General features: G+C 39.4%; 1 protein-coding gene across 1 annotated transcript in view; it reads left to right on the forward strand.

Moving 5' to 3' along the window:
- Nucleotides 1-12,984, forward strand: part of ARHGEF10 (Rho guanine nucleotide exchange factor 10) — a 98,940-nt gene that overhangs the window by 41,978 nt on the left and 43,978 nt on the right. The window contains exons 16-17 of the mRNA XM_054383770.1: nt 906-1,051; nt 3,380-3,555. Coding sequence (XP_054239745.1) covers nt 906-1,051; nt 3,380-3,555 — 322 coding nt within the window. The remainder of the gene's footprint in view (nt 1-905; nt 1,052-3,379; nt 3,556-12,984) is intronic.

Consider the following 12,984-nt stretch of genomic DNA (forward strand, 5'->3'; position numbering starts at 1 on the left):
AAAATATGGATTCAGAGATTTTACTTTCCTTTTTAGTTCTAGTGTTCCTACTTCTTGAATCAGCTGCTAATCATCTAGAAATAGTTGAAAGAATTCAAGGTGGCCTGGGTTTCCTTTTACCAGTCTGTGAAATTTTGTATGCTGTGCACTGGGAAAATGAATCAATATATACATGGTCCAAATCACTTAGGGCCCTGTGTGTCTTGTGAGTTAATATTTGAATATACAGTTTTGGAACAATGCCTGGCAGGGTGAAGCAGAGGTGAGAGAGGTGGGTGGATAGGAAATGAGTGAGTTTTGGACCATTTTGTTATCTTGGCCAATATGGAGATGTGTTTGACCTGTGAGGGATTGGTTCATGCTTACATATGCTGCTCCCTCAGCCCTTGAAGGCACACAGCAGGAGCAATTTACATGCCACACATCTCTTATACATATCATCTTTGTGGTCTGTGGAGCTGCCAGCTGCATGCCTCAGCTATGGACCCAAGTGGGCAGAGCACAAGGGACCACTCTTCCTACTCTAAACTCCCACTTTGGGAGAGCTGGAACCACGTGTAGCACTTAAAAGGGATGTGAAAGAAGGGATAAGGGGTGGAAACCACAGAAATTGCGGAAGCTATAGTTTTTGTTGTTAAAGGACTTTTATTAGTGTGGAAGATTTTCAGAGCAATTATGTGCCATATTGAGACTGAAAACCTCTGCAGGTTGTATTTGGGGCAGCAGAAGTTATTGTTCCTTTAAATGAAAAGCAAATTATTAAAGAAGCTTAATTCACTTGGCAAATCTAGCGGCAAACACTGGTACTAGGATGGCAAGTGACGATTGTTATATTTTATCTTTTGCAATGTGTTTTAGATGTATCACATATAGTTATACAATGTTGATTGTTTTTTAAAATCTAGCTACTCAACAGTGGAACCAGATACCTCATACGGACTGATGATATGGTTGAGACAGTTTACAATGACAAGGGAGAAATTATCAAAACCAAAGAACGGCGACTTTTCATGTTAAACGATGTGCTGATGTGTGCAACAGTAAATGTACGGTAAGACTTGATTCGTATTTTGGAAATGCACATTCAAACTTCAGCTGGAAAAATACACTAACTGAATATTTTTTATTATTATTTGTACTGTGTTCAATGATTCCAGAAGTAGGCATAATAAATGGATAATGAGCTTTATTACAGTCTTCTAAATTGCCTGCTGATGTTTGGAAATTTTGGAGTAAATTGATAGGAAAATTGTGTCCGTTAGAGATTACAGACAGAAATGTTCTGTAGTGTCTAGTTATTGTATATTAGTTTTCAGTGGAACATGGGCATGCCAAGGTAGGATTTTTTTTTTCCCCTTTTTGCCTTAAATTCATAGCATCACACACACAAACCTGTACCTTGACAAATTTCCAATTTAAAAACAAACCAGCCAACCAAAACAAACTAAACCACATCAGCACCACCAAAAAAAAGCCCCACCCAAAACCCACCACAAAATAATACATGTAGCCAGAACAAACCTGGAGCTTACTAACAAAATTCCAGCTTGGGAAGGGTTTTTACCTCCAGGACCAAACACTGAAAGATTTAAGCTGAGGTGCTAAGAAAGCATGTTTTCCTGGTGCCTTCTATGTTTTAGTTGGCTGTAATTATTGCTGTTCCTCTGTGTATGCCAAGGTCACACTAATATTCAGATGTTGCTACTATCATAAATGAGCAACATAGTTTGCAATGGTAATTAGGCATGCATGTGTCATGGGGGTTTGCTAACTGTGAATAAGCTTAATCATAGTTTTCTCTAGCAGTTAAGGTTTACTTTCCAACATGCCTATTTTAGAATAGTTGAATACTTTTATTAGCTTAATTCACTAGCAAAAAAAAAGGGTGGGGTGGGAGAGGGTTATGACTTCCTTGGAAAGTTCAGTTGCAGGTGGGTCCATCTGCAAGCTCTGTGTGTGGATTTAGGATTCCTCCATGATATCATGGATCACTCCTAGGCAGTGCCTTCTGCAATAAACATCTTTCTCATGCAAAATATAGTTAGGGGCTGAAGGAAATCATGTGCTGGATTTCACATGTGATGTCTGTATGCAGTCCAGAAGTTGCTGTTCAAGCTAAGCGTAAGCTGTAGAACGTACCACTGGCCTGTTCAGCTTGTGCAAGATAAGCTTTATTTCTCTTAATATTAGTGTATGGAAGTTAGGCATCTTACCTAAGCTTTGCTTCTGTTATAGCACTGGTTTTCAGTGTACATACCTTCAGATTTACCCTGCAGCTGCAGACATCTTCAAAAGCTTTACACACCTACATGCAGCTGCACAGAATGTTATCGGCTCACTTAACCACCTTTTGTCTAACCTTTAGAGAAACAGACATCCCAGCAGCCTTGGGACGATTGATTCCAAACCAGCTTTCTGTAGCTGGCAAAAGACATGTATTTTGAAGAGTGCGTGACCCTCAGAAGGTCCTTCTTCCCATGCAGTCTAGATGACTGGCTCAAACTATTAAGACCTAACTTCTAAAGAGTAGCAGTTGGATAGTACTATCCTAGTGACTGAACAGCTGTGTCACACCAGTCTTGTTTTCTTCTAAACTAGGTCAAGAATTTATAAATATTTACTTAGGTTGTTGTATTTATGTTTTTCTGTTCATATTTGCCTCTTCATTTAAACAGAAGTATGACAGTTGTGAATAGGTAACTGACTAGCTCAAGATGAGTATTTGCTGTTCTCAATAAATGCAGCTTGCTGATTTCTCCCAAACTCTTTATTTCAGTCATGCTTTCTGTGCAGTAAAACTTTTTGTTCACTTCAACATGTCTTTTGTCCTTTATAATAAATATTTGTTGAATGTGAATGAAAGAATGGAGTAAACAAAGGAAAGGGAACAATAATACCATTTCTAATACCTTCCTCAATGTGCTCTTTTCTCTGAAATGGCTGCTGTGAGAAACCCTTCCCTCAGCAGTGGCTCACGGGAGTTTACTCTTAGAAGCCACAGCAGTGGCTATAAAGAAGGTCCTGGGCTATGGGGCTCAGCAGAAATTTTAGTATGTCAGCCCTTGGAAGTTTACATCGCCCTTCCTGCTGCCAGTAATCATTCAAAGGTCCCATCCTCCTTCCCTAAACATAGCAGTTAGTACTTCTGAGCACCATTTCAAAAGAATTGTTGTTGGCAGTCCCTTGGGTCTGTAACCACGGTTATCTAGACCAGCATAGTCACTCTTTGCACTCCAGGAAAGGTCAGTCACAAAAGTCAGCCTGATGTATTTGTTTCTAGTTGTGTGAGGTACTCAGACTGATTTTAGAAGCTAAAATAATAAATAGGATGCCATGAAATGTAGTTGTTTGCCACAGCAGTGACTTGTGCATCTTACAGCTCTTCCTATGAAAGCAGTGCTGCGGTGACAAGTGGCCAGAGGTATTTGTTGAAATGGAGCATACCGCTGGAAAAAGTGGAAGTCATAGAGTATAGCAGCAGTGAGGGCCAAGGAGAGAACTGCAGGTTTCCACCCCAGCACTCCGCTGAAAACGTCATCATTAACTCTAAGCCAAGTAAGTGACAGGAGTTACTGACTCTTAGAGACTTTTCTGTTAAAAATTTTAATGGGCTACTGAAAACAGAGGAAAACATTTTCTTCATCAAAACTTCTGTAACATGAAAAGTAATGTAACTTTGGAAACTGAGAAACCATAAAGTGATAGCCAGTCTCCTGCCTTGCAATTCAAATTACTTGTATTTGTCCTTACTTGTATTTGTGGAGGTTTATGCATCTCCACATACAGCGGTTTAATGCATGAATGGATGTAGGTGTGCAAAAAGATTTTGGTGTGGTGTGCAGCTGTCCCGTTGTAGATGGTTGTGTGTATGTTCTTTATTCCATAGTTAAAGAAGTTTCTCCCAATAAAAATGACCAGCCTTCCTATTATTCTGGAATAAGAGTCTGGACACAAGTGGTTACTGCCAGGTATAAGTTACTTCTCTTAAGCCCATATTATCCCACTCTTCAAACATAGTAACAAGTACTGCAGAAAAAAAAATTAATGATTTTGAAACAATATGCCAATAGGTAATTTCCTCCCAGCCTCTTTCAAGAAATGACCTCAAGCTCTGAAATTTGCAAATTCTTTTTGTGCTTGTTAATCCCTCCTTAAAGAGTGCAATTACCTTCAAGAGATATATGAATTTCAAGAGTAATCCTGTAATTTGGCCTAGATAATGTATTTTTACGTACATTTAATATATATAGACTGCATCCTGTTGATGATCAAGAACATGAGGGGACAAAGAAAAACAGTCATGTAGAACCTTCTTGATCCTCTTGGCTTTGAGGTTTCTCAGCTTTATATTTGGTGACAATATCACCAAAAGAACCTGAAATAACTTTGTGCATCATTTGTAGTCTCAGCCTTCAGGTGAAATAGTATTCAGTCGATAAAAGATGAGCTGAACTAGTTGATCTTTTGGTAAACTGATGGTTGTGTTAATTAATTCTTCTCTGAATAAAAGCGATCCCAATATAAAAAAAAGGATATGAAAGATACTGGTTATACAAACGAATAAATATTCCCACAGCTTTAATCAAACATTTCTGCCAAATGATCCAATTAAACTGCATGTAACCAGTCATGAAGGAGGATGAGCATAGGCTTGCTGTTTGCCTGTACTGCTGTGTCGGCAGTCGTGGTTACTCTGAATGCAGACTTGTCCCAGTTGGCCTGTAGAGACAGGTTTGAATGTATGCCTAATTGCATTAGCAGTTCTGTAGAGTTGCCCCCTTGCTTCCAGTCTTCTTGGCTGCTAAAGATGACAGAAGCTCAGAAAGTACAGCCTTCCTGCAGAGGGGAAGAACTGGTAAGACTGTGTAGTGGTTCACTGTTGCTTGTTTATTTGCAAGGTCCTGTATTTCATAGCTGATGGCATACTTTATCATGATAGTATAATTTTGTTGTTGAGACTGTTTGCCACAAATCCCAAAGCAGTACCAGCAAAATATTGTTACTCTCTGCCTGAAACTGCTTGACACTGTAGTCCTTGTAAAGTTATATTTCCCTCTGCTTTCAAAGTACACCAAGGAAATGTTGTTGTGAAAGCCCAGTGGACTCAGAGTATGTGGTTTTAATAACGTATAAGATTGAGAACAATTTTGGGATGCTGCAGGCAAAATCCTGCTTCCATGATGCAAAAACTATGTCTCAGACCTTATTTTCAAGTCTCATTTCCAGCCTGTTGGAACTGGAGAGATATAGAATAATGATGACTCTCTGTAAAACATCAAGTATTAGTGAGGGTCATCTGTTCCATTTCTGGAGGACTGACAAAGGTTGGTTTGTATCTGCAGCACACCGCATTTTAAGTACTTGGCTCCTGTAAGCTTGGTATTCTCACATTACTGCTGTTATTAGCAAGGATTCTTGATGGACTCTGGTTGTGTCCTTGTGAGGATTAGTGGCTATTTTTTCTCATTTGTCTTATCATGGCACTTTTTCTTTGCCAAAATCCTTATTATGAGGAGACAACTGTCATAAGCATATCTCACTATTATTGGCTAAATGCAGTTGGTGCTTTCAGCTTTCTCTTATGCTGCAGGAAAGGATAGTTTAAAGATGCAAACTTTAGTACTCTACCTTGAGTACTACAGAGGAATTAATACCTGCATTTGAATTATTCTCCTGCAGGCTGTAATATGCAACTGCTGAAAGCTTGAAAGATTTTATGAGTACATATAAATCAAGGGCATGCTTTAGTACTTTTCTAAGGTGGAAAGCAAGGGCTCCATGGGTTTGCTTTTCACTTGGCTAAATCACCAATTTGCAGTTTTCTACCCAAGTCTGCTTTGCATACCAGTCTTTTATCTTTGAATTCCAGAGAACACATTTAAGAGTTGTTAGATTCAAGGTTTTTCTAAAGCCCTTTGTCTTTTAGCAGGAGAAATTGTGTGGCCTGAGGGTGTGTGTGGGGGAGCAGAAAAATTTTCCTAGAATGTATTGCAGTCATGCAGTGCTGTGCTGCTTTTGTCCATGATGTTTTTGGCTTATTTATATTGTCCTCCCCATGCACCAGAAGAGTGTGAGTTTTTAGTTATGAACATAGAGAAGAGTTGAAGTCTCAGTTGTGTGGTAGGGTCCTGTATTTGTATGGCTCCAATATTGTTTCCTAGCAGAGTGCAATTATAATTTGTGTTCCCTTCTTGTAACTATTTAAAGCAGAAAACATTTCATACTCTCGGTCTTCAAAACAAAAACCAAACCCCAAAGGCATGTTTATCGGATCATGTTTCTCTGACTCCTCTTTCATGTATTGGAGATAGCATTGCTTGAAAGCTGTGAGTATGAGTTTTTTGGCATCCCAACTGAATGGTTCTTATGGAAGTAGTTATTTTGGCATTAAGTGCTAATGTGCCTGATGTGTTTGTTTTCTTCTGTAGAACAATTTGCAGAAAGATGCAAGATGAAGTTTTTCACAAGTAAATCCATGTCCTATTTCTGGTAGGCTTATTGCTGTTCTCATCTCCTTCCCACTTAATCCTTGTGCAGAAACAGACACATTCACAGTACTGAAAAGTTGAATTAATACAGAAAAAGAAGAGTATTTTCAGCACAAACAGGAAGTTGTATGTTGTGTAATGGAGTTCCGTAAAGAGGTATTTGAAGCGTATTTTAGGTCATTACGAGCGAATTTGGCTTGTATGATAAGATTTGAATAATACTGTAATGGTCAGGGAGGCTGCTAAGTGAAGGGCCTGTTGCAATAGGAAAGGGGTAATGGTTTTAAATGAACAAAAGGATAAATTCAGACTAGATATAAGGAAGAAATGTTTTTGCTATGAAGGTGATAAAGCACTGGACAAGTTGCCCAGAGAAGGTAGTTGCCCCTTCCCTGGAAGTGTTCAAGGTCAGGTTGATGGGGATTTGAGCAACCTGATCTAGTTGAAGATGTCCCTGCTCACTGAGGGAGGGTTGGACTACATAGCCTTTAAAGGCCCCTTCCAGCCCAAACTATTCTGATTCAATGAAACAAGAACTGTGATTCAAGACCCAAAAACAACTTAGCAAAAGTGTTATGTAATATGGGAGTGACCCTTGGTTAGAAATGGTAGAAAAGCTCAAAAAGAGACACTTCTTAAATGCATGTCTTCTGTATGTAACGTTAACTTGTGAAGTCTGTTCTTCCATGCAATTGTGTTGATATCTGTATTGATTTCATCTCCTCTGTGTGTAAACTGAAAGTAACGCATTTGGCATTCATATCTGGAATATTGGTTTGGGTTTGTTCTCCTTTTTTTTTTTTTCCCCCCTTTTTTCTCCCCAAGATAGCTTTAGGCAACCTATTCATTTTGCATACAGGCAAATGAACATCAACTTTAAGACCTTGTGAATTTTAATATTTGCTCTGTCATGGGTTTGGTCATATGCTTGTGAGTGAGTCTTACTACTTCTGTACATCACCTTCCACACCTATTAGAGTAGGAACCCTAAACACTCAAAAGAATTCAGCATCTAATGCATCCAGAGCGAGTTTAAGGAGGCCACACGTCACTTTAAACATGTTCACAGGTAAATTTGCTGCTTTTGATAATCTTGTTATTTTATAGAGGAATTGAAAGAGTAATCAGGGACTATTCAAGTACTAGATTATTGCTAATTTTTGTGACTTTGTCTTTATTTTTTATTTTAGGTGTTGTAAGGATCCAACACAATTACACACTTGTTACAATGCTATCTTTCTTGCTAACACATACCGCTTCATCCTGAATGATCTTTAGCGGTTGAAGGAATTTTTTTTTTCCCCACTGGCTTTCAAAGAAGTTTACTTCATAGCTATATCCTTGTGAATGATACTCATTCACTCAAAAGGGTGAGAAGCTGGATTGAATTTGTGGAAAGAGGGCACCAAGAAACTTGAGTTCTACCTGTGCTCTTCTAAGTAAAAGAGGATGGATGAATGAACAATGAATATAACTTGGGGTTTAATATGTCATATTAATATGACATAGTTTAAGTATGCCTTACAAAAATACAAAAAGTATAGGCAGAGGCAAATTTGTAACTTCATACCCTCTAGAAGGATCATAAATTGACGTTCACTTGCAAATCATCAGTCTGTACGTAAAATTACCAAAAATGCATGTATTTCACTGCCCTTTAAATGGAAATACAGGAGCAAAAGTCAAATATGCTGGACAGAGTTTTGGTTTCTCAGGCTCCTGGCACATGGTATTATGAGTTTGCAGCACTGTATGCAAATTGTTGATGGGTCATGAAACGTAATTTTGTGCTGAGATGAATTCCTGTTTGGTGTGACAGTGACCAACCTGAGCTGTCTGTTCTCTGGTTCCCAAGAATAAAAAGAGTGAGCTGTAAAGGTTTTTCACAGCAATTTTGTCTAAGATGACCAGACTACAGAGGCTATATAGAAGCAAAGTTAGAGGGCTAAGCATCCTGCCATTTCTGAGAGGGAAATCAGTGCCTGTCAGCAGTGGTCTGCTGCTGATCATGTTGATTAGGCCCTGCACACAGCGTAAGCTATTACTTTAGCAAAGTACCATTTAATCTGCTCTGTAAGGCTGAACGCTGAAAGAGAGATGAGCAAGACTGTACTACATATCATGCAGTGATGAGCATAGGAGATAACAGTAAATGAAAAAACAGGTTAGCACGTCTGTGGCTGCATATTAGTGTTATTTTGTTCTTTCACAGGCTTGCAGTTTGTAAGCGAGATCAAACCTCAGCTCTGCCAAACCATGCCTTCTCTCTTTTCTTGGTTAGATTTTTAGGAATAAATTTGTAGTCTGTTCCCATTTGCCTGTAATTTTGATCTCTGTGGGTTCTGTTTAATGTCAAATGTGCAGGCATGATCCTCTCTCCTGAGCTTCCTTTTGCTTGATGCAGTTACTTTGTGTAGGTCTCCGAATGTTGCCAGGGAAACAGATAGGGATGTTTGATGGGCTACAGTGTGCACTTTGTGTAAACATCTCATTCTCAAAAACAGAGATGGGCTTGCTGGGATAGCCATTGCCATTAAAGCTGTTTTTTGCTGGTTTATCTGATGAGAAATATAGAATTGTGGAAGTAAAAAAAATATTCAGCTTTATCATCACTTTAAGGATAGGCAATTGTAATACGATGTCCAGAATAAGCCAATGCCTAAATATTAAGTGGCATGTTAACTCTAGCATTGGTTCTAAAAAAGATGTGACCTGAATTATTAGTTGAACTAACTTCCATCACTGTGAAATATGTATAGGGTAGTAATGTAAATCTGTATTGTAAAACTACTGAAAATAATACTATGTAATATCCTTAAAAATATAAACTATCATTGATATATGTGAACAAAAGAGCAGAGATTTAAAATAAATCTAACTCCAAACAGCACGTTCAGCTAAGCCAACTGTGTGACATTTAATAGTTCCCTTGTTAAGCAGATACGTGCTTCTGGCTGGTGGATGAGGTGTAGAACAAATTGAGCATTGCATGTTTGTCTCATCCACTTAGGATGAGATTCTTTACCTTTCGTATTTGTTACAGCAGTTATAGTGCTTGATTCACCTCCCATAAGCCTTTCTCTGTGTTGCCAGGGGTCTCACCCACGTCTTGGCACAGAGTAGTAAAATGATTAGAAACGTAGCTATAAGCAAGTGAGTATGAAAGAGGGGGGTAAGATCCTCACAGTATGATTTCCACATGAGTTGGTATAAGATAGCCTGGTGAGAACTCCAGTTTAAAGCTCTGGCTGTTGGGATAGTTTCTGATCAGTTACAGACTTGTCTTGAGATCCCTGTGGTACTTGACTCATTTAAACAATTCACATGTGTGTTTTCCCTGCCTGTTTGTCAATGTTTATGCTCCTCTCTTGTCCTTTGTGTCCATGCAGGCCCTATGGGACTCCTCTCTCTCCTTAGGAGTGCAGGAGCTTTCAGGTCCATGCTGCCTTCAGCCTTCCCCTTCAGGACCTGTGAGAGGAAAGGGACATGACACCTCTTTCACTCTAAAGCCTCTTTGTTTCTAGAGTTTTCCTTCCTTGTGGGAATGCAGCAGGAACTGGAGTTCCTCTGAGCCATACCTGCAGGCAGTACATGGTCCAGGAAGGCATCTGACCATTGTCCCAGGTAGAGGGATGTTGAGGAGCCAGTCAGTGGGATCCACACCTGTCAGTGTATTTGGGCTCTGATGTTTCCTACTGCTTTCACTTCCGTTCTCATTTCTGGTACAGCACAGCTGCTTCTGTCAGCAGGAAAGGCATGGTATTTTATTTCTAAAATTCCCTGTTTGGTCAGGATTAGCTGGAGTTTAATCATGAAGCTATGCTCTCAATGTTTAAGCTCCTTCTCAGCATCTCCAGAGGTTTTGCATTTCTGTGGTATTCTTGCATAACTTTACTCGTAAACGGTTTAGCACTCTGAATTAAATACTTTACTCAGTATTTGCAGTTGCAAACTGTTGACTTTATCTTCATATCGCTCAAGCTGTGTGAATAAACATTTTGTGGTTGGTCTGTAGCTTTTGTGCAACTTGTTTCAGGTTTGATGGAATGAGCATATAGTGAGACAGGTCTCAGAAGTCATGTAATTACCAGTTAAGAGCAAGGTATTAACAGCTGACAGAGAGGTGAAGCATGTCAAAAGTACTTTGTCAGAGTTGAGTTTTGGGAGGTTTGTTTCCCAGCTCAACTCTGTGTGTAGTGGGTGGCATGTGTAATTTGATTCTTTGTCTGATTAGGACTTGAAGAACTTCCCTGTCTTGTGTAGCAGTGAGAATAAATACATTAAAGAGTTTTAGAGGCTCACTTTATCAGATTCAATAATTAAGCTCATAAATATTACTTGTAGGTCCTTGCATGATTAAAGTATGATTAGACTGAATAATGTCATTTCATGTTTGTGATAATGCTCTTCATGTTGACTGATGATGATGACAGCTCCTGACTGTATTGGTGATTAGGCTTGCTTACCCTATGTCTGAATTTAGTAGTTTGTGTTCTAGTAATTTCAAGGGTTTATTGTTTATCACTTAACACCATGTATGTGTTTGTGCTGCTTCTTTCTGCTCCAGGTACTAAATCTAATTTGGGCTTATTCTGTAAAGCTGCATTTGAGTAGCTGCTCAGCTTTTCATTGATGGCTGCCAACTGAGCTCTTGTTTTCTGAGATCATTCCTGACTTCCCATTTGCTTCAATTTCCAAAGCTGGAGACTGATACCACTCTCTAAATAGTTGTAGTTTGGGCTTGACAGTATGATGTAATCTCAGGTGAGCTAGAGTTGAGCTACAGTGCCTCAGATTTTTTGGGAGCATGCAGCTGGGTTGGATTGGGCATGAAAGAGCAAATAGGGGTAAGGCAGAAGATTTGCTTTTCAGTAACAAAATTTAAACTGACCTGTAGGCTTGTTTAGGCCTTAAACCAAGATATTGGCTTCACTAGATTACATTTAAATTATTATTATGTTACTGAAATTCCATTTGTATGTTAAATGCTCTTTTCAATGAGAAACAACAAAATATATTCTACCCACATGCTTCTCTGAGGTGTCCATGGAAACAGAAGCAGCATGAGTGAGCAAATGGAAAGACACAAGTAGGAGAAGTATGGTGCTGGGGGAGTTGTCAGGGGCTTTGCTTACATAACACGATGTGCAGGAAGCTTGTAGTTCAGTGTCTTAAAAAAAAATCTCATGCGCTTCCTCACTAGTTTTAAAACTGATACAGAATTTCCAGGCAGAATGGATCAGAGGCAAGGAGGTGCCTTCCTTGTGTATAGCTGGTGCTTGGATTTGACAAGTTCTGTGCTAAAGAAGATTTCAGTGCATCAGGGAATCATCATCACCATCTTACCAGCAAAAGCTAGGTGTTCTGGTACAGAGGGGTTTGTAAAGGGAAAGGGAATAATGCTCAACAGTGGGCATTGGTATCAACTCCTAAATGACCAGCAGTGTTGATGGTATTCCTAATATTCATTATCTTTTTGTCAGCTCTGTTTATCTGTTGAAGTATATCACTTGTATATGAAAAAGCCACATAAAGGTCTTTTCTACTTGCACTGAGAAAATTAATTCCACTAGACCTCCTCAGGGAGAATGTATTTCTTCTGTTTGACAAGTTCTCTTCCCTAGAGCAGCTGTAAGTCATTTGTCCTATGTGTTTTGTGTACTAGTGTATCAGTAGGAGCAGAATCCAACACCAAGTATAGGGGAAGAATTCCTCAATCGCAGTAATTGTCTCTTGGGCCTATTAATGGGTTTTGGACTTCCTTCTTTAGTTATCAAGATCTTAAGTGAACAGGAAACTATTTCAGTTTGGGTATAATGTTGTCTCTCAAAGTATCTCTGTTCTTGTTCTTCCTAAAGATGGGCATATTAAATTGAGCAGTGGGATATTGTCTGCCTGTTATTACTTGATGAAAAAAGATGAGTGAAACATTTGCAAGATGATCAAAGTCACATTTAAAACAGAACCATTGAACAGTTCTGACTGTTTTAAATACATTACTGCTACATCATCATAGTGTAACCTAAACGTGAAATGTCATTAAATCTGTCCAGTTTATTATGAACTGATCAAGAATTCTTCTAATATTGTGATGCTGTGCTTTCTAGAATGATGTACAAGCTTAGAATCATAGAATCAGTCAGGGTTGGAAGGGACCACAAGGATCATCTAGATCCAACCCCCCTGCCATGGGCAGGGACACCTCACACTAGATCAGGCTGGCCAGAGCCTCATCCAGCCTGGCCTTAAACACCTCCAGGGATGGGGCCTCAACCACCTCCCTGGACAACCCATTCCAGGCTCTCACCACTCTCATGGTGAAGAACTTCTTCCTCACTTCCAGCCTGAATCTCCCCACTTCCAGCTTCATTCCATTCCCCCTAGTCCTGTCACTACCTGATAGCCTGAAAATCCCTCCCCAGCTTTCTTGTAGGCCCCCTTCAGATACTGGAAGGCCACAATAAGGTCACCTCGGAGCCTTCTCTTCTCCAGACTG

This window comes from Indicator indicator, chromosome 9, assembly GCF_027791375.1.
Source record: "Indicator indicator isolate 239-I01 chromosome 9, UM_Iind_1.1, whole genome shotgun sequence".
Classification (NCBI taxonomy): Eukaryota; Metazoa; Chordata; class Aves; order Piciformes; family Indicatoridae; genus Indicator; species Indicator indicator.